The following is an 18,628-nucleotide window of genomic DNA, read 5'->3' as shown; positions in this document are numbered from 1 at the left end:
AAAGCTGGCCCACATTGACTGGCCGTACCATGCATATTAATGGAAAATGTTCGCTATTTGGACAACAAAAGATCCTGAGACTACAGAGGACAACCCGGCTTGAGATAAAAGACTGCTGCCTGCTTGTTTACACAGAGACACGTCTGAATGAAAATATCCACGAGTTGGCCATTCAGCTGGATGAACTCTCTTCACAGTGCTGACAGCATAGCATCACTCTCTTGTAGGACACATAGTGGGGGGCTCTGTGTCTATACTGACAAAGAATGGTGCCAGGATACTGTTGTCATTTCCAGAGCACTTGAGTTTTTGATCAAGGCATTTCAACCATGCCAACTACAATGTAGTCCTGCCAAAGTTTTGTCAGCACATAAACTTTGCGACCAGAGGGAATAATACAAAAAAAGCCTGCGCCATTGCATAGAGGGCTTTTTAGTAGGATTGGGAGCAGAAATCTGGTGCCAATCAAACACCAGTTCCTACACAGCGGTACATACTGGACCGAATCATAACGCAAAATATTGGTGCCTCATTTCAGTGCCTGAGCTTTGTACTGAAATAGTTGCCCTGCTTACAGGACAAAAACATCACCGCATGTACCTAGTTGATATTAAATTGACTCAGACTTTAACTTGACCATCTCCATGTAGAGAGTGTGTAGACATACTCTGGCAGCACGTAATGTTAGCCTAGTTGCTACCTCAAACCTAAGTCTATATGACAATAAAATGCCTAAAGCTAAAGGTTCGAAAGTGTAGCTATATTTCTCGTGAAATTTTTCTGATACTGGGACTTTCAGCAAATGGAAGAGCAAAGTATTTTGTTATATTAAGCACTGAAAATGTTATTTAGACTAACCAGTGTGGCCAGATACTAACCCCCTTCACAGGTCTGTGACTGACCCTTTTACGATCAGGAAACATTACTTTTATGCATGTTTTGAGACCTTAAACAACATTTCGGCCCTGAAAGCCCAACAAATTCCTGATGAACAGACTCTGTATTCAACCCTAACCAGCTCGAGAAAGGTCCCGTCTCAGCATTACCCTTGCAAGATGGGTGCTCAGTGACTGTGAATAGCAACTGCGTGTAGGGATGTCACGATGTGAAATTTTGGTACCATGTTTATTGTCAGAGGAAATATCACGGTTTTCACGATTATCGATACATACAACAAGCAATATATAGCTAATAATGGACCTAGTGACCTATATCCAGTTAGTTTTTATAGTGTAACGTTTGGCTATTTAAAAGTAATTTATGTAAGCTATTTTATTTAGTTGCCTTGTTGTGGAAGGTTGGTCAGTGAATTTGTGTTTCCTGTTTAATAAGCAGTGTATCTGTATGGGACTATTATTGCGAGTTTTTTGTCCAGTGCTGGTGGAAATCAGGCTGTTACTTCAGTTCCCTCTTCTCAACTAACTTTTCAGTGGCTTGCACACACAAACAAGCGCACCGCACACAGAATGTGACTAGCAAGAGATTTCACAGCATAGCGCACACAAATTACGTGACCCGCAAAAGGCAGGACACCATAGTTGGATATCGTAGTTTTTATAATTCTTACGGTTATGAAACCGCAACGTTATGAAACCGCGGTTATCGTAAAATCGGTTAATCCCGACATCCCTAACTAAATGATATTCTAACTGACATCTTAACACCTCTACACCAGCCTTTGGTTCCAATGTTCCTCAAATCAGCCACCATCATACCGCTGTCTTTTGCCCAAATCACTACTGTCCCATGGAACTGACACCAACAGTAATGAAGTAGAGCCTGGTCATGCTGCACATCAGAAACATTCTACAGCATCCATTGACCGACATCAGTATGCATACTGGGCCAACAGGTCTATAGAGGATGCAGTGTCTGCCGCCCTTTATCTGGGCATTGACAGCAAAGACACCCAAATCAAAATTTGATTCATAGGGCTTAACAAGGTGCAACATCCTCTGTCACGACCCACGATCCTTTGACATATTTGATTTGTCTTTTGTAAGTAACTTAATTAAGTTGCGTCCTCTCTAAACATGTTTGTGTTTAGAGTTTTGTTCAATTTTTCACGCTGGAACTACTCCTTTTGTTCTGCCACTCGACCGTCGCTCAGCAACACCACATTGTTTACTCCAGCAATCAGCGGATGGCTTGATCGGCTTGGCGAATGGGAAAGCGGAGATCCCCGCTGAACTTTGGAGAAAAACACACCGGGGTTGCAGAGATAATAGGATCGGTGAGGAGGAGAAAAAGAGCCAGGTCCTCTAAACGACAGGGAATTGTGGAGAAGAGGAGATATAAGCCATATCTCCCCTCTCTCATCATGGGCAACGTGAGATCACAGGGGAACAAGATGGACGAGCTGACAGCGATAGCCCTGAGCCAAAGGGAGTACTGGGAGTGTAGTCTGATGATTTTTGAGTCATGGCTACACAGGGACGTTCCCGACCAAAATGTTATAATCGAGGGATTTCAGACGGTTCGGGCCGACAGGGATTGCACCGAGAGCAGTAAGCGCAAAGGAGGGGGGCTTGCTGTTTTGATGGTGCAGATGGTGCAATCCTGGTCATATTACAATCAAGGAACGTATTTGTCGCCCAGACATTGAACTGTTGGCTGTGGGACTAGGTCCATACTATTTGCTCAGGGAAATCTCGCATGCTATTGTGGTGGCTGTGTACATTCCTCCGTCCGCCAACCCGATGTCGGCATGTGAGGTCATCCACACCGCCATAGCTGGACTGCAAACTGAACACCTGAATGCCCTCATCATAATCTCGGGTGACTTCAATCATGTTTGCATGGATAAAACCCTCACAAAATTCACCCAGTACGTCACCTGCAAAACCATAGGGGAAAGGACCCTGGACCTGCTGTATGCTAACGTTAAGAATGCATACAGCTCTTCCCCCCTCCCTCCTCTGGGGAGATCAGATCACAACTTCGTGCATTTCACCCCCTGCTATGTGCCTCTGGTGAAAAGGCAGCCTGTGATCACAAATACAGTGAGGAGATGGTCAGAGGAGGCCTATGAGGCACTGCAGGCCTGTTTTGAGGTGACTGACTGGGATGCACTATGTGAGCCGCACGAGCAGGACATGGATTGGCTTACAGAGTGCATCACGAATTATATAAACATCTGTGTGGACTGCACTGTCCCAACAAGGATTGTTTGCTGTTGCTGTTAGGACATCAAAACCATCCTTCATGAGAAGAAGAGGACTTTCAGAGGTGACAACAGGGAGGAGCTGAGGACTTTTCAGAGGGACCTAAAAATCAAGATCAAGGAGGCAAAGGACAGCTACAGGAGGAAGCTGGAGGAGAAACTCCCGCAGAACATGAGGTAGGTCTGGTGTGGAATGAAGACCATCACTGGCTTCAGACCAGCTAGCGGCAGAGGAGCTGAGGGCAGCTTGGACATGGCCAATGAATTTAAACTATTTTTGAACAGATTTGATACAGCGTCCCCTGCCACCCTAACTCTTCTGCGGTCTGTCTCCAAACACCACTCCTCCCCCCTCCCCCTGACTGTCCCTCAAATTGCTGTGTCTTCTTCTTGACGACTCCAAAAGTGTGGGCCGTGAAGCCACTGCAGGTGGGCCATGAGAGGTCATCAGAAAATAAATTTTAAAAAAAGTTTCCGATTTGTAAGTAAGCGTTGATTACCACCAAAAATGTATGATTGATTTTTAAAAAAAAGGAATCATCACAGGTAATTAAACAAAGACATGAGATTTAAATTCCACGTTCTTATTTTATCTGACCTATATAGCAGGTGTCATTGTTTTTGCTGACCGTCACATTAACACTTGAACGCATCATTAGTGGGGGAATCATAGGTGAGGGAGAACTTTGTTGTGTGCTGGGTCGAGCAAGATGGAGCAGAGGAAAGCTGTTAATGACGAAGGGGAATCAGAAAGTCAAACTGAATCATTCAAAACTAAAAAGAGGACTCGCAGAAAGGACTCAAGTGAGTACCTGTCGCTGGCACAGAGGACATCCCCAAGCCTGTGTGTGTGCTGTGCGCTGAGATGCTAGCTAACAAGACCCTGGGACCATGTAAAGTGCGCCGCCATTTAGAAACTAAACATGGACAACTCTGAATCAACCGACTGGACTCCTTACAATGCCAGCAATATCTACTCTATACATGTCCATGCTTGCACTAAATACTTAATGTACAGAACCCACATATTGTACATATTTCATGTTTTATTTTATATATTTTTAAAATCTTTATAAACTTATATTTCTAATCTTGCATGGAGCTATTGTAACAAACACAATTTTCCCCCTGGGATCAATAAAGTATTTCTGATTCTGAATGTGTCATGCGTCCCCTGACATTCTAGACCTATTGATGTTTATAACTAAGAGCTGGTCCAAGACAGACCTGAACCAACTCTTACTATAAGCTTTATCAAAAAGCAAGGTTTTAAGCCTACTCTTAGACATAGCAAGGTTGTCTGACTCCCGAATTGAAACTGGGAGATGATTCCACAGGAGAGGAGCTCGATAGCTGAAAGCTCTGGCTCCTACTCTACTTTTAGAGACTTTAGGGACGACAAGTAAGCCTGAATTCTGGGAATGCAGTGCTCTAGTGGGGTGATGTGGTACTATGATCTCTAAGGTTTGGCCGTTTGTGTGGTCTGTCAAAACATGGTAGGGATGAGTTATATCGATGTTGTATCGCCCCATATCTTATGTTTTTATCGTTTCATCACCCAGCCCTACATGGACATTGTAAGCACTTCTTTTTTTCCAGGCGAATCAAAATTTGGACGCATATTCCCAAGCACAAACAAATATGTATATTTTCACCAGACCCGATGCCCCTGCAAAATATGGTGAGTTTTTCAGTATGTTGAGTTCCCCAAAAAGACATACATTTATAAGAAGAAGCAAAACAATAATTAGATCATATACAATAGGGTCCTTGCACTGTCAATGCTCAGGCCGTAATAATAATCGGAGCAAAAACAATAGGGTCCTTGCACCGTCAGTGCTCGGGCCCTAATAATGGTAGTATATGTGAATAGGCATATTGTATATCTAAGCATTCTAGTTGTAATTCTGGACCATGTCCTTTCTTTTAGCCCCAATTTCAATAATAACTTGTTTTTTGCCTTTTTTCACTTGCCCAATATTTCCAGACCTCGTTCCTAAGTGAGCACAGCACAAAAGTTCAAATTCATGCCCTGGGGCCTGTACTACGAAGCCGGTTCAACCTATTCTGATTAAACTCAGGGTTAACAAAGAAAGTCAGGGTTGACAAACCCTGGGTCAGTGACTTGGTGTTAAACAGTACGTGTAGGTACAGCTGAGATTAGTTGGCCAATTAACTCTCCCTGGATTCAAAAGGCAGCAGCAGAGCTGCCACACAGAGGGAGAGACACACATGATAGAGACATGAGAAAACACAGAGAAACTTGACAGAGCTAAGCTGCCAATCCTAGATGCCGGCAGAAAATGCTAGCAACTTTATGTTAAGTTTAATTTGTGCCGCACAGGCAGCATGTCTACAATTTATTTGTAATATGATTGACATGTAACTGAATGTTAACTATGTGAAAACACTGAGGATACTTGAATTATAGTCGACGCATGCACTCAGTTTCTGAAATTGACTTGTTACTGATAATGAATTCAGATATTCTCTCTAAAGCATTGAGGTACTTCAATCCCATTTCACTCCTTGGCCCTACCCCTTAGCCTATCCTCTTCGTTTCGCACATTTACTTGTAGGGGTAAGCTGTCCCAATATATGTTGGGACGGAGGGGTAGGGCCAAGGGTTAGTGCTTTATAGCCCTGGAAAATGAGATTCACTTCGAAACTAGGGGTACCCAGAATGCCTTGCGAATCACCAGCAAGCTGGGAGAGAGACCCACAAATGGGGTATTTTCTCCATTAATAAGGACTTAAAAATTACGATAATGATTTTAATAACTTAGTTAAATATAATTTAAATGAAGTGTGGTCGTTTTTTGACAACCTTAAAAAAAAAAAAAAAGATTGTGAGCGCGCTAGCATTAGCATGCTAGCAACCGTTTTTTTTCCATGATAGTCCGGTATTTTTGCACATTATTTCATGTCCCATCCCCCCTCTTTGAAGACACACGATGCACTTGATTGAACCCGCGTATAGCAGCGATGTTACTGAACTGAACTGCTCCTCTAATAATAAAGCATCCTGGCAGATTTGCCTACAGACCACTGCTAGCAGCCTGTGTGCTATTGATTCATATGTGAAATAATGCAGAGCACTCAAGCTTTTCAATTGAAATTGCATTTATTCACCTGCATTCCCATAGATGTTATTTGGATATCATAGGTTTGTCACTTTAGTAACTGCAAACAATAGCATTGGTTTATCCAAGATCTCAACAATGTAATTACCATGACATCCCCAGCCAAACTGTCTCGTCTGTTTATATCGACGACTACTGATGACGAGTCGGGTTTTTCGCGACGACTACTGATGATGTAACGGCTTCTTGTAGGGCTGTCCCAATTCGTAGGGGAAGATTTAAACCACTACCCCTTGTAACTCCGTTTTAAGGGGCAAGATAACCCTTGAAAACATGGGGTAGGGCCAAGAGGTGAAATGGGATTTTGCCTTAGACTGTCTGTATATGACGCTGTTGTATAAAGTACTTCACAATTATGAATCCACTTGATCATCATCATCACCTTCATCACACCTTTTTATTGGGTTCTCACTTTTTTACATTAACACATTTTTCATAACAATTAACACAGATCTTATACAGAGACCCACAGCTGTGTTGATTTAAATGTGCTTAACAAAAGGAAAATATCTAAGGTACATATTTATATAATGCATAATTCATAAGTATGAATCTCTAATGCACATGTATGAAGCTCCTTTTTCAGTAATCGGTCTTGACCCACCGATAAAAACTGTCACCTCTATTTTGATCTTTGCAAATTTTGAATTAACGATGTCAAAGGTTATATACATAGAACAAAAAGTAGAAAATTCACTAATGCAGTCCAAAACTTACCACAAGTGTCCAGTCTGAATGTTTACTATAGGTCTCAAATGTCAAGAGAGTTCATGGAAATAAACACCTGCACACAAGAATCAAATGAATTAAGCTTTATTAGAAATATCTATTTTTCACAGTTTTTCAACAGAGCATCTAAAACACTGTTAAAAGTGCAGGTGCAGCTGGGTAATATCTCTAATAAAATCATCTAAGCAGTAAAAAATACAGTCCATGCTGTGATATGTTTGTTTGCCCTTTTTGGCACAAACTATTATGATGTAACAAATGTTACAGGCAGAATTGACGGTAGGGCTGCACGATATTTGGAAAACATGCGATAGCCTTGTTTAATATCACGATGAGGATATGATTTGCGATAAATAAACAAACAGTTTTTTTTACAGTTTTTAGCGCTGTTACTTCCCTCAGGTTCTGGGATCATAAAGATGCTTCATAATTCTTTTATACAATCAACCGCTCACATTGATGAATCTGACCCGGGACAAACGTGATCACTGGAAGTTTACACAGTAGAATTTAGTCGAGGAGGCGGATTGAGATTTGATGGACCCGCGTCGCTCTGTCAAAATTCTGTTTTCAAGTTCTCTGTTTTCTCTTCTTTTTCTCTTCTTCCGACAATGATTCATTGACGGAAAACCCTGCCAATGATCTGAATGTCTTTCATTTGTCATCTAGGGCAGCAGGGCTCCATCTGATCGGCTAAATGTATTGACATGCAGAGCGTAAATGTGTGGCGCATGGATCATCATTTGTCGCAGTTTTTGCCGTCTTTTGCGATACGTCTATCGCGCACATTGATATCCTAATTGACAGTAAGTCTGACTGATAGCTGTATTTTGTAGTTTAAAATAATTGTATGTATCATTTTTTGTCATTCAGATGTCTGTACAGTTCAGGGAGAAACTATTAAGTTTTTTCATCAAACCAAACATCTCGTAATAATTAGAAATGAATTATAGAATAGAATAGGACGAAATAAAGTAATTGTGCTAAAATATAATATGATCAAATACCTGAACAATGATGCTGTGAAATGATTGATGATAATGATGATCATATAATCCCCCTCATGTTCTCATGGGGCTTTAACGCATCAATCATATAGAAGAATATGTTCTGTATGTAGACCTGCCATTACACATTAAAATATATCTGCGATCTCATGAAAAGCCTCATCTATCTTCAGAACACTTAAAATGCTAAGCTAACTTATGCATCAAGTCGTTTAGTTATAGTACACCATATGTAAACTGCATAGATACAGTATTATTTATCATGATGATATTGATCTGATAGTGATCACATGTTCTGCATTGCAGATTAAATACACAAAGTGTCCGGTGAGAAAATAGCAAGAAACACAGTTTGACAGAGAGGAAATTACGAATTTACTATTGTGCGAAGTTGTCAAAGACAGCGGGTTCACTCAGATGAGAATCTATGTGTTTCATATAGAACATAATTAAAATCAATGCTTAATAAAAAATATAATAAAATCTATATTTTTCATAAAAAACATGAGCCGGGAGAACAGCAAATTCTGACAATCTTTAGATATACTCTTACAACGTCTCCAAACCACCCAAAACTCTGCAGCTAGGATCTTCATCTGCACCAAATCCATGGACTACATTAAACCACTCCTCATTCAGCTTCACTGGCTTCCAGTCCAACAAAGGATACACTACAATCCAACTGCTTACCTTTAAATCCCTCCAAAATACCTTCTGCTGCTCTGCACCATGACTGTGGAACTCTCTGCCATCTAACATCCATCAGCTGGACTCTAACACTCTTAAAATCACTACTCAAAGAACATCTATCTATCCCTCACTAATCACATTTTTAACTTTGGTTTCACGTGTAGTCACTTACATGTACAGTATGTGCTCACATATGGTATACTGTTAGGTGTCTATGCCTCTTAACCTGATTTTAACCTTGCTTTTGAATATTCGTTTGTGAAATATGTTTTATTGATTGGTGTTTGTGTCTCCTAATATGATTCTAATATTTTGTTGTACTTTAATTAGTCATGTAATTATTTATGACATATTGTATTGTGTTCTTGGATGTTTATACATCTACTGTGAAATAAATTCTATTTAGGCTCCAGAGCATTTTAGGATGTTTTTAAGCCAGGGTGCTCGTGTCAGCCTTGTCTAGAAGCAATATGAATTTGGGTTATTTGGCAAACTTTGTGGCTATCCTGCAATAACCCTTGCCTTCAAATTTGTTCAAGGAAACACTGATTAGATTTTGAATATCTATTACAAATTACATGTCATCTCTTTTTATTAAATTCCTTCAAAGTCTTAACTACATGCTTCACATCCTTCATGAACATAAACTGCAAATTGACTTGTTAAACCTTGAGGTTGTAACTTTAATTACTTTTTTTCTACTAATAAACTGAGAATTTTTTTTTTCCTTTAAACCAAAATTTTGTTTTGTATACAATCACTTTGTAGTATCAAATTGATAGAATTGGTCAAATTTAATTAAATGTTATTTGTAATTTGTTCCACTCCAGATGTTACCCATTTTCTAATCTTATCTTAATTCTGATTGGCAGCCTTCGTACCTCAGAAACAAGTTACCTGAATGAGGCGTTTTCATTCTACTCAGCCATCCGTCAGCGATCCTACTATTTTCAGGTCAATAAAGAGGACAGGTAAGTTACTGTAAGTGTTTTTTGGAAATGCAGACCCAATGCTTTTTAGTAGGAGATATTCATTATTGGTTTGGGTCTCCACATGGGATTTGGTGACTGTCAGAAAAATATCAAATCAAAGTAACTTTTTAAATTTCTCAAACATGGACAGTAGCAAGAAAAACAAGTAAAAATGTATAGATGTTTCTATCCTGAGATTAAAAAGTGAACCATAAAGTGTCATCAGTGGCCTTCATTGAAATGGCTTGAAATGTGCTCTACCTTTAAGGTGGATTTGTTTGACTTGACAAATCTTTTTTCTCTCTTGTCTTTTATCAGGCCAGAATTAGTAGTGAAGAAGCTTCGATATTATGCTCGCTACATAGTTGTCTGTTTACTGCTGAACAAGATGGACCTTGTCAAAGTTTTGGTTAAGGTATGGAAGCAACATCTTTTTCAGTAGAGCATGCCATGTGACCAAAAATGTTACTTTTACTAATCGTGGAATTTGAGAACCCTTCCCTAAGTACATCTTGTCATTCCTAGCTTCATTTCAGTGTCTCAATATGGGATATTGATACACATTTACAGCAGTTAGGCTACGCTGGACAGGCCATCTCTAACTTAATGTAAAAGGTAGAGTGTAGGATTCCAGTAGGAAGTATCATGCATCAGGATGCCATTAAGCTTACCAGTCTTCAAACACACATAACTTACTCATACAGATAACTAGTGGTGGCTGCTTTCTCTCTGTGACAACCATAGTACTTAAAAGATTTGATAGACCAAGTCAGCAGGGTAAACTACTCCATATGATTGAAGAAAGAAAGTCATTGCATGGTGAGAGAGGTCATGAACAGCCACAGTGGAGCTGCTTCCCTCTTGTGAGAGATTCAATTCATGTTGACTTGATTTAGCCGCTTGAACACTTGAACTACTGTTAAAGAGAGCATCTTGTCCACCTGTAATGTTAACAGGCATAAAGAAGGGGCGAGGTGTTTTGCTTCTGTGGAATGCATTGCAATTAAGGAATGCTCGTCAGGTACTATACCACTGGGAAACTTTGCTTGATATGAAGCTTGTTATATGATGCAGGATTTGTGGATATTGAGGTAACTTCAAGTTGAACTCACTCCTACAAAGCTGGTTCATGGGGTAAATCACCATGGTAACCTATGGTAACCTTTCCTAACCATAGTGCTAAACCACTGACCTGCTCCGAAGCAAGTTAAGTTTGTGATGACTTTACATGTTTCCACTTGTTTTTTTTAAACAAAGCTCTTAATAAAAGAGGTAGTTTATCAAACTTACTAAATTCATATGCTTATAAATAGCACTGCTTAATTTTTATTCGACAAAAAATATTTTGTTCCCGAAAGGATTCCTGACAGTGTTGATGATTTTATTGTCTTATTCTATCAGTGCGGATCGGGAATGGGTGAGGCTGTCACAATGAATACAAAATTTTAATAAACCACCTGCTGTCTTTTATTAGAAGAATTATCCATATACTGTTAGATATTTACCCTAATTATGAATGAACAAATCAGATTGGCCTCATAAGACTACTTCTCTCTTCTTTTTGTGGTGAAGCTGCCATTCTTTTGCGCATGATAGTATTTTCATTGTTTTTTTTAAGGTTCACAACTTGTTATGTTAAGTCTAGACGTCGACCCCAAATTTCATAGTCAGGACAAAATATCAGCGTTTCTTAAAAAAAACGCAATTTGGCAACAGTTGATGTTTGCATTTGTAAGCTATGGCCAGAGATTGCGAACAGTTCTCCTGCTGTTACAGCCCCCACCTGCCATCTGTTCCTTCCCCCATGTTTTTACACAACAAATGCTGCGCTAGCTACGCCTACATCTTTGAGGCTTGATCACTTTGGTTGATGCTGGACAGTATCAACCAAATCATCATGGTACAGTGTTTACTCTAGGATTTTTAAAGCAGCCCCCCCAAAAAATAAATGAGTAAAAGATATATTCAATGGTCATGGAATTATTCTTAAATATTATTTTGATGCTCTCGACATCAATAGCCTTTACAGTGTCCGGGTGGCCCTGCTGGCATTGACGCACATTACTTTGTGCCGGTCAACAAGAGACTCTGGTCCTCCGCTCTTTTCTAGTCACCCACACGTAGAACAGATCTTTCTAATAACTTACTGAATTTATATTTATGTTTTCATGGATAAACCGGGCTTTACTGCATCAATGAAGTTGAAACAGTGTTGCTTCATAATCGAGTGGAAGAACGTCTCTCCTGTCCACAGGAGTTTGTGTGTGCTCGTCTATGTCTCTCTTCACACAAACTGACAATTAGATTTATTTTGTTATAATTGATGATGTCAGGTCATGAATCTAGATTGTTCTGGTCACCTAACTCTGACGTCCTGGCTGTGTGCGTCACGTCTCATCTCATTTTGTTTGTGGCAGGTAAACTGCATGTGTGCCAGCACGCCTGTGTGAAGGACACCGTTGCTCCCTGTGGTTAATGCAGGACAGTTTTTACCATGAACTTTACACAATCTCAATGATAATTTAAGTACATGGTAATACTAACCGTCTGGAATTTTACCATGGTTAGTTGTGAAACCGGTAACCATTTCATCTCTTATCACCATTATCCTTTTTCACGATACATAACGGCAATTAAAATAGAAGACAATGTTAAGTAAGTATGGTCATATTTGACACAGCTGCACCAAACTCTATTCACAGTCCTTCACTGAAATACATCACTCCAGCCAAGCAGACGAAAAGATATCAAATTTTCTGGTCATCATCTACCTCTGCATATTGAATATTGATTACCCACTTCATATAGCAATTACCCACAGCTACTGAAGAATTTAAAAAAAAAACGGTTAAGGTTATTTCATAAATTTGTTAGATTGTGACCCTTTGTGCGACATTGGAACTAATGCATTGGCTTTAAAAAACTAAAATAAAACTATGATTATTGCTTCCACTTCCACTCAGAATACTGCGACAAGTTGATTTCCTACATGAAATAACTAATGCTAGTTATGGGGAAAAAAAGTCTTCTTATTTGTAAATATACCTAATTGCAGCTAGAGTCTCCTATGTTTGTTACCTGCAGGAGTTATCTGAGGAAATTGAAGATTACACACAGCGATTCAACACAGAAGATCAGTTGGAGTGGAATCTAGTTCTACAGGAAGTGGCAGCTTTTGTGGAGGTAATCAACTCTCCAAATGTTGATCAACACAGTACTTAATCTTTTGGCTTATTCCTTATCCAGCTTGCGTGATACAAATAGCAATTTTCTGGATAGAATCCGTCTCACTTGTGCTTCTCTCTATGTGTTTGTGCAAAACAGGCAGATCCAGTGGTAGTACTGAATGACAACAATTCTGTCGTCGTCTTCAGCAATCGGATGCTGGAAGGAAGTGCACCTCCATTGGAACAAGGCATGGTGGTTGGCCAGCTCATCCTTGCAGATGCGTTGATCATCGGCAACTGTAACAACCAGGTTTTAACCCACTAATTAAAAGTTTAATCACAGTTCCTAATGCTTAATGTACATCAACACACTTGTGTTGTTGCACATAAGGACGGTGTGAGTTTTTAAGATTGCTTACAAACAAACAATATGAAATTCTATGTCAGGGTTTCATTTTATATTGCCCCTAGTTTTACAACTGCACTACAGTATGAAGTATATCAGTTGTTTCTTTTTATTATTGAAATTGATGTCCTCATAGATTAATGTTGCATACAATGGACTGCTCCTGTTCTAACACACGTTTTCTAACCACAATCAATAGTGGAGATGAAACGGTGTGAACATTTTATTTCACCATTACAGTGACCAAAATGTTAACGGTTATTAGTATTATTTATCATTTGTTTTTGGTAGCCTCATGAAGTGGTGTTATATTTTTCTTGGAACAGGGTATCTTAAGATCAGTTTGAGGAAATGTCTTAAAATTTGGTACAAACGTTCACTTGGAGTCAAAGATGAACTAATTAGATTTTGGTGCCTGAAGGACAAAGGTCAAGGTCACACGAGGATGAGGCCAAGGTGACCTCACACTCCTGTGAATGTAATATATCAGTACAGCCCGTACAGAATTTCAAGACTGTACATTGTTTTGAATGCATTATATCAGGAATTCCCAAAGGGAATTTCATTAAATGTGGCACAAATATTCACTTGGACTCAAGGATTACATAGAATTTGGTGGTGAAAGGTAAAGGTCACTGTGACCTTACAGAGCAATTTTTTTGCCTTGTGAATGTAATATCTCCAGAATACCTTGAGGGAATCCTTTCAAATTTGGCATGAACATTCAACAGGTGGACCCAAGTTGCAGAGACAGAAATGTTTTAACAAAAAGTGTCCTTTAATGGAAAAATCCACAAACAACTACAAAAGGATATCAAAAGCCTAAACTGAAAAACAGATCACACTGAGGAAAAACTAGGAACTCACGAGTAAAGGAGAGAGGGTGATGACGATGAACCGACAAGGACAAAGGGAAGCACAGAGATTTATATACACAGGGAAGGCAGGGGTAATTGAACACAGGTGGAAAACATGAGGACTAGTGCAGACAATCACAAGGGCGGGAAACAGGACAAAGACAGGAAGTCCAGATGGAAAACACACAAGGAGCAGAAACTACAAAATAAAACAGGAAACAGAGTACAGGGAGAAAACATAAATCTAAACACAGAACGAAACACAGAAAGAAACACAAGGAGGTCATAGTCAAACTAAAAACACTCTTCATAAAGAGGCAACAAGTGGAGAGAATAAATAGTCCAGTGTCATAATCGTGACACAATCTACTCACCACTATGCCGATGGAGGGGTGAGTGAAGTGTTTAAATCCACAAAATACTTTTGGAGTCTCAAGGGTAAACAATGTTGCAGCAAAATCCAATACAATTGAAGTAACTGGTGACTTATTTTTCAGACATAATAAACAGAAAAAAAACATAACATGACATACTGCTTGTGTGTATCCGAAGTGTCCCGTAGCCCCGACATTCAAATTCGACTTAACACTTTTTACCCCTGAAAGTCACACCTTACCCATCCTCCATCGACATAGTGGTTAGTAGATAATGAGTGAATTCATTCTACCCTTTAACTACCCCTTAAGCTTCTTAAAGCAAAACAAAACCAGTTTTTATGCAAACCTGGACACATTTCACTGCTAGTTCTATATAAACCTTTTGGGAGGAGAACTGCACACTAGCTTCTCCTTCAACACTTTCAATGGGCCACGCACATTGTGACCAAACACAAGCTCAGCTGGGCTAAACCCTAAGGACTCCTGCTTTGCATCACGAATAGCAAAGAGGATAAATTGCACAACCTCTTCACAGTCCCTCCCTGTCTCATGACAGTAATTTTTCAACATTGATTTTCACGTTTGATGCCAGAGTTCAAGGGCACCCTGTGACTCTGGATGATAAGCGCTGGACACTGAGTGTGAAATGCCTAATGCCTGCAGAGTTTGCTTAAAGACTCTCGAAAGAAAATTTGTACCCTGATCAGTCTGCACGGTCTTTGGCAAGCCGTAAGTGGTGAAAAACTTGACCAGAGCTTTAGTGACGGCTGCAGCTGTTATCGTTCGTAGGGGGATTGCTTCAGGAAAACGGGTGGAAACACACATCATGGTGAGTAAAAATTGATTCCCAGATTTGGTTTTAGGCAATGGTCCTACAGAGTAGACAAGGACATGGTCAAAAGGCTCACCAACAGCAGGTACAGGTTGCAGAGGAGCACAGGGCACAGGCTGATTTGGCTTACCAACAATCTGGCAGGTACTGCAGGTCCTACAAAAACGCACTACATCTGATTTCAGTCCTCGTCAGAAGAACTGTTTAAGAATACGGTTGTAGGTTTTGGTAATGTCTAGGTGACCTGACCATGTGTTCATGAGCCAACGATAACACCTGCTGCCAACAGTTAACAGGGATAACTACCTGATAAACCACTCCCCAATCTTCACCCGACTCAGTTGCCACACACTCTGACTGTGAATTCCACCTGCGCATCAACACACCATTCTCCACAAAGAATGGCTGTTTTTGGTAACATTCAGACTTTTTGACAGCTGCAGTCAAACATTTGGTTAAAGATGAATCACTTCTCTGAGCTTTAATGAGGGCCTCACGAGTTAGCGGCAATGGTACAGCAGCATGGGCCTGTTTATGGGCCTGAGCTCTAGTTAACACACTTTTTACAGGGTGATTTGTGGCTAAATCATCAGTATCAGGGATGGGAATATTAACAACCTCAGGGAACTGGGTAAACTCTACCTCCTGCTATATCATTTCCCATGATTAAGTCAATGCCATTAATGGGGAAGCATGAACGGACACCCAGCGTGAAAAACCCAGTCACTATTCCTGACTTCATATGAATCTGATGCAGAGGTGCGGGCACAAAATGCATTTCAATACCCCTTACGACTGCGCTTATATCAGAATGAACACTTAAGGGCAGAACACCGGAGAGGATAAGTGACTGCGAGCAAGCAGTGTCTCGCAGTATCTTAACTGGACGCTGATCCTTAGCCTTCCCTGTAAGAGACACAGAATAAAAATAAATGGTTTAAAACAGTTATCAGGCACTTCAGAAGTCTACAATCCCCTTTGGCTGTCTCGGGGTTGACCCCTGCGGCTTCCACTTCCAAGTTTCAGCAATTAAATGACCGGACTTACGGCAAGAAAAACTGTCTGTCTTCGGGTTTGAGGGAATGCTGTTACGCACCTGAGTTTCCGATCTCTGTGAAGACTCGCGGTTAAAGGAATCCCGTTTATTAAAAACAGGTTTATGTACGAGCGTAAACTCGTCAGCAAGAGTGGCATGCTGCTGTAGGGTGGAAACGTTCTGCTCATTCAGATAAACAGTGGTACGCTCAGGCAAACAGTTTTTAAACTCCTCTAACAACATTAATTCACGCATTGAGGACAGATCGTCAGCCTTGCATGCTGCACACCACTGGTCAAAAAGGATCCCTTTCTCTCTGGCAAAGTCAACATAAGTCTCGCTGGGTACTTTCCTAAGACTGCGAAAACGCTGCCTGTAAGCCTCAGGGACTAACTCGTACGATCGCAAAATAGCGCTTTTGACTTTATCATAATTCAATCCATCCTCCACAGACAGAGAAGAGCAAGCCTCCTGAGATTTACCAGCTAACTTACATTGCAATAAAATAGCCCACACATCTTCAGGCCAGTGCAAAGCTGCAGCAATCCATTAAAGTGCCCTGAAGTATGCCTCAATATCCGACTCAAGGAAAGCAGGAACCCAATAAATGTTTTTGCTCACATCAAATGCCACAACAGAATTCGAAAAACTCCATGCCAACTGTGGTATCATTATGAGCTACTCCCGCCTGCATTTCTAACTGGCGCATCTTTAACGCAGTCTCTGCCTCCAGCCTCTTTATTTCCAACTCTGCCTCCATTTTCTTTAATTCCAACTCCCTGCTCCGCAGGTGAAACTCCCGTTCTCGCTCCTCCTTCTCCACCTGAAGGCGAGCTAAACGTAGCTTCAATCGGACATCTAACTTAGACCCAGGAGACGACTCTGCAGACAACGGGTCATAGTGTGGCAATGTGAAGGGCTTCCATGTCGTTCCCTCCAGTCGGACAACAGGAGTTTCAATAACGGGCTGCCCCGTCCCCTCACTTACCTCTGGATCGGAGGATGCCGATAAACTGATAATCCCCTTACTAATGAGGCTATCGTGAAGAACAGCCTTCAGCTCAGCTTTGGCAAGGGAAATAGACACGGATTTATCATAATACTCAAATTCACATAAATTCGGGTTGGATATGAACACATCTAAATCAAATGCAGCCATCTCAAAGACACACCGCAAAATACCCTTCAGCAATACAAAAAGATTAATGTCTGATACCACACAAACAGTGAACACCAAGCCTTGCCCCACAGAAACAAAACTTCCCCGGAACCTGCCTAGTAAAAAACTTGTCCCTTACTTTTCTTCTGAAGCCGTGCCGGGCTCGAGGCAATTTTAAAGGCACCAAATCAGCGGCCGAAACCTTAAAACGCCTGCCTCCTTTGGAGAGCGCCGTCTCCGCCCAGGATTGACTCCAAAAATATAAAAGGAAAAATAATAAATGAGTGCCCGAAGGATATATAACCCACTAGAGTACAGGGAAAGACTGGAAAAGCATAATATGTCTCCTTTAGATGTTGGAGGGTGTCTGCCCACCTGAACCCCAACTGGCAGCTGGTTCCACAGGACAGGAGCCTGCAGGCTCTGCCTTCTATTTTATAATTCGAGACTCTGGGAACCACAAGTTAGCTATTTGGTTATTTAAGAGCAAAATGATCTATTGGGATAATATTATACTATGAGCTTTTTAATATACAATGGGCCTTAATCATTAAGGGCTTTGTATGTGAGTCGTGGGATATTGAATTCAGTTCTTAATTTTTCAGGGTGCCAATACTGAGAAACTAAAACTGCTTTCAGAAATCCACTGAAATCTGCAGATCCTCCTTATTTTCTGTGTGATAGGCTCTGGATTATCTGCAGATGTTCTCCGCCTTGCCCCAGAGTTTAAAGTCCATAGAAAGTCAGGAGAAGTGAGAACACAGCAGGGGATCCCCCTTTGGATTTACTGCGAGCAGTGGGGGGTATGATGGCACTTCTAACATGCGACAGATCCAAAAATGGAAAAAAAAGAAAACAAATATATCCTGATGAAAAAGCAGAGCCATACAAGTAGAAGACACAGACTAAGATGCCTAGAGAGTTGGTGGCGATAAGAGCCGACACACGTGTCTGTGTGTAAGTCATGTAAATCATGTGATTTCTGCAGTGAAATTAATATGTCACCTACTGCCTTTGCCTGCTGCAGCTCTCGCCTGAATAATGTGAAGTACTTGTTGCTGTTGTGAATGCATCTGTGCAGAGAACCTCCT

The 18,628-nt window shown here is 40.7% G+C and overlaps 1 protein-coding gene across 6 annotated transcripts in view; it reads left to right on the top strand.

Annotated features, from left to right (window-relative positions):
* scai (suppressor of cancer cell invasion) overlaps window positions 1-18,628 on the top strand; it is a 63,742-nt gene that overhangs the window by 14,851 nt on the left and 30,263 nt on the right. For 2 of the 6 annotated variants that reach the window (XR_004694111.2, XM_035141520.2), the window contains exons 5-8: window positions 9,605-9,703; window positions 10,022-10,118; window positions 12,788-12,886; window positions 13,028-13,180. Coding sequence is in view for 1 of the 6 variants with exons in the window: in XM_035141520.2 (XP_034997411.1) it covers window positions 9,605-9,703; window positions 10,022-10,118; window positions 12,788-12,886; window positions 13,028-13,180 (448 nt within the window). In the remaining 5 variants the exon portion in view is untranslated. Of the gene's footprint in view, window positions 1-3,185; window positions 3,341-7,704; window positions 7,842-9,604; window positions 9,714-10,021; window positions 10,119-12,787; window positions 12,887-13,027; window positions 13,181-18,628 lie in introns of those variants that run through there. The other 4 variants (XR_004694112.2, XR_004694114.2, XR_004694117.2 and 1 more) reach the window with 4 other exon arrangements.

Source organism: Hippoglossus stenolepis, chromosome 18 (genome assembly GCF_022539355.2).
Source record: "Hippoglossus stenolepis isolate QCI-W04-F060 chromosome 18, HSTE1.2, whole genome shotgun sequence".
NCBI classification, from domain to species: domain Eukaryota; kingdom Metazoa; phylum Chordata; class Actinopteri; order Pleuronectiformes; family Pleuronectidae; genus Hippoglossus; species Hippoglossus stenolepis.
This window is presented reverse-complemented; position numbering and strand designations above follow the sequence as displayed.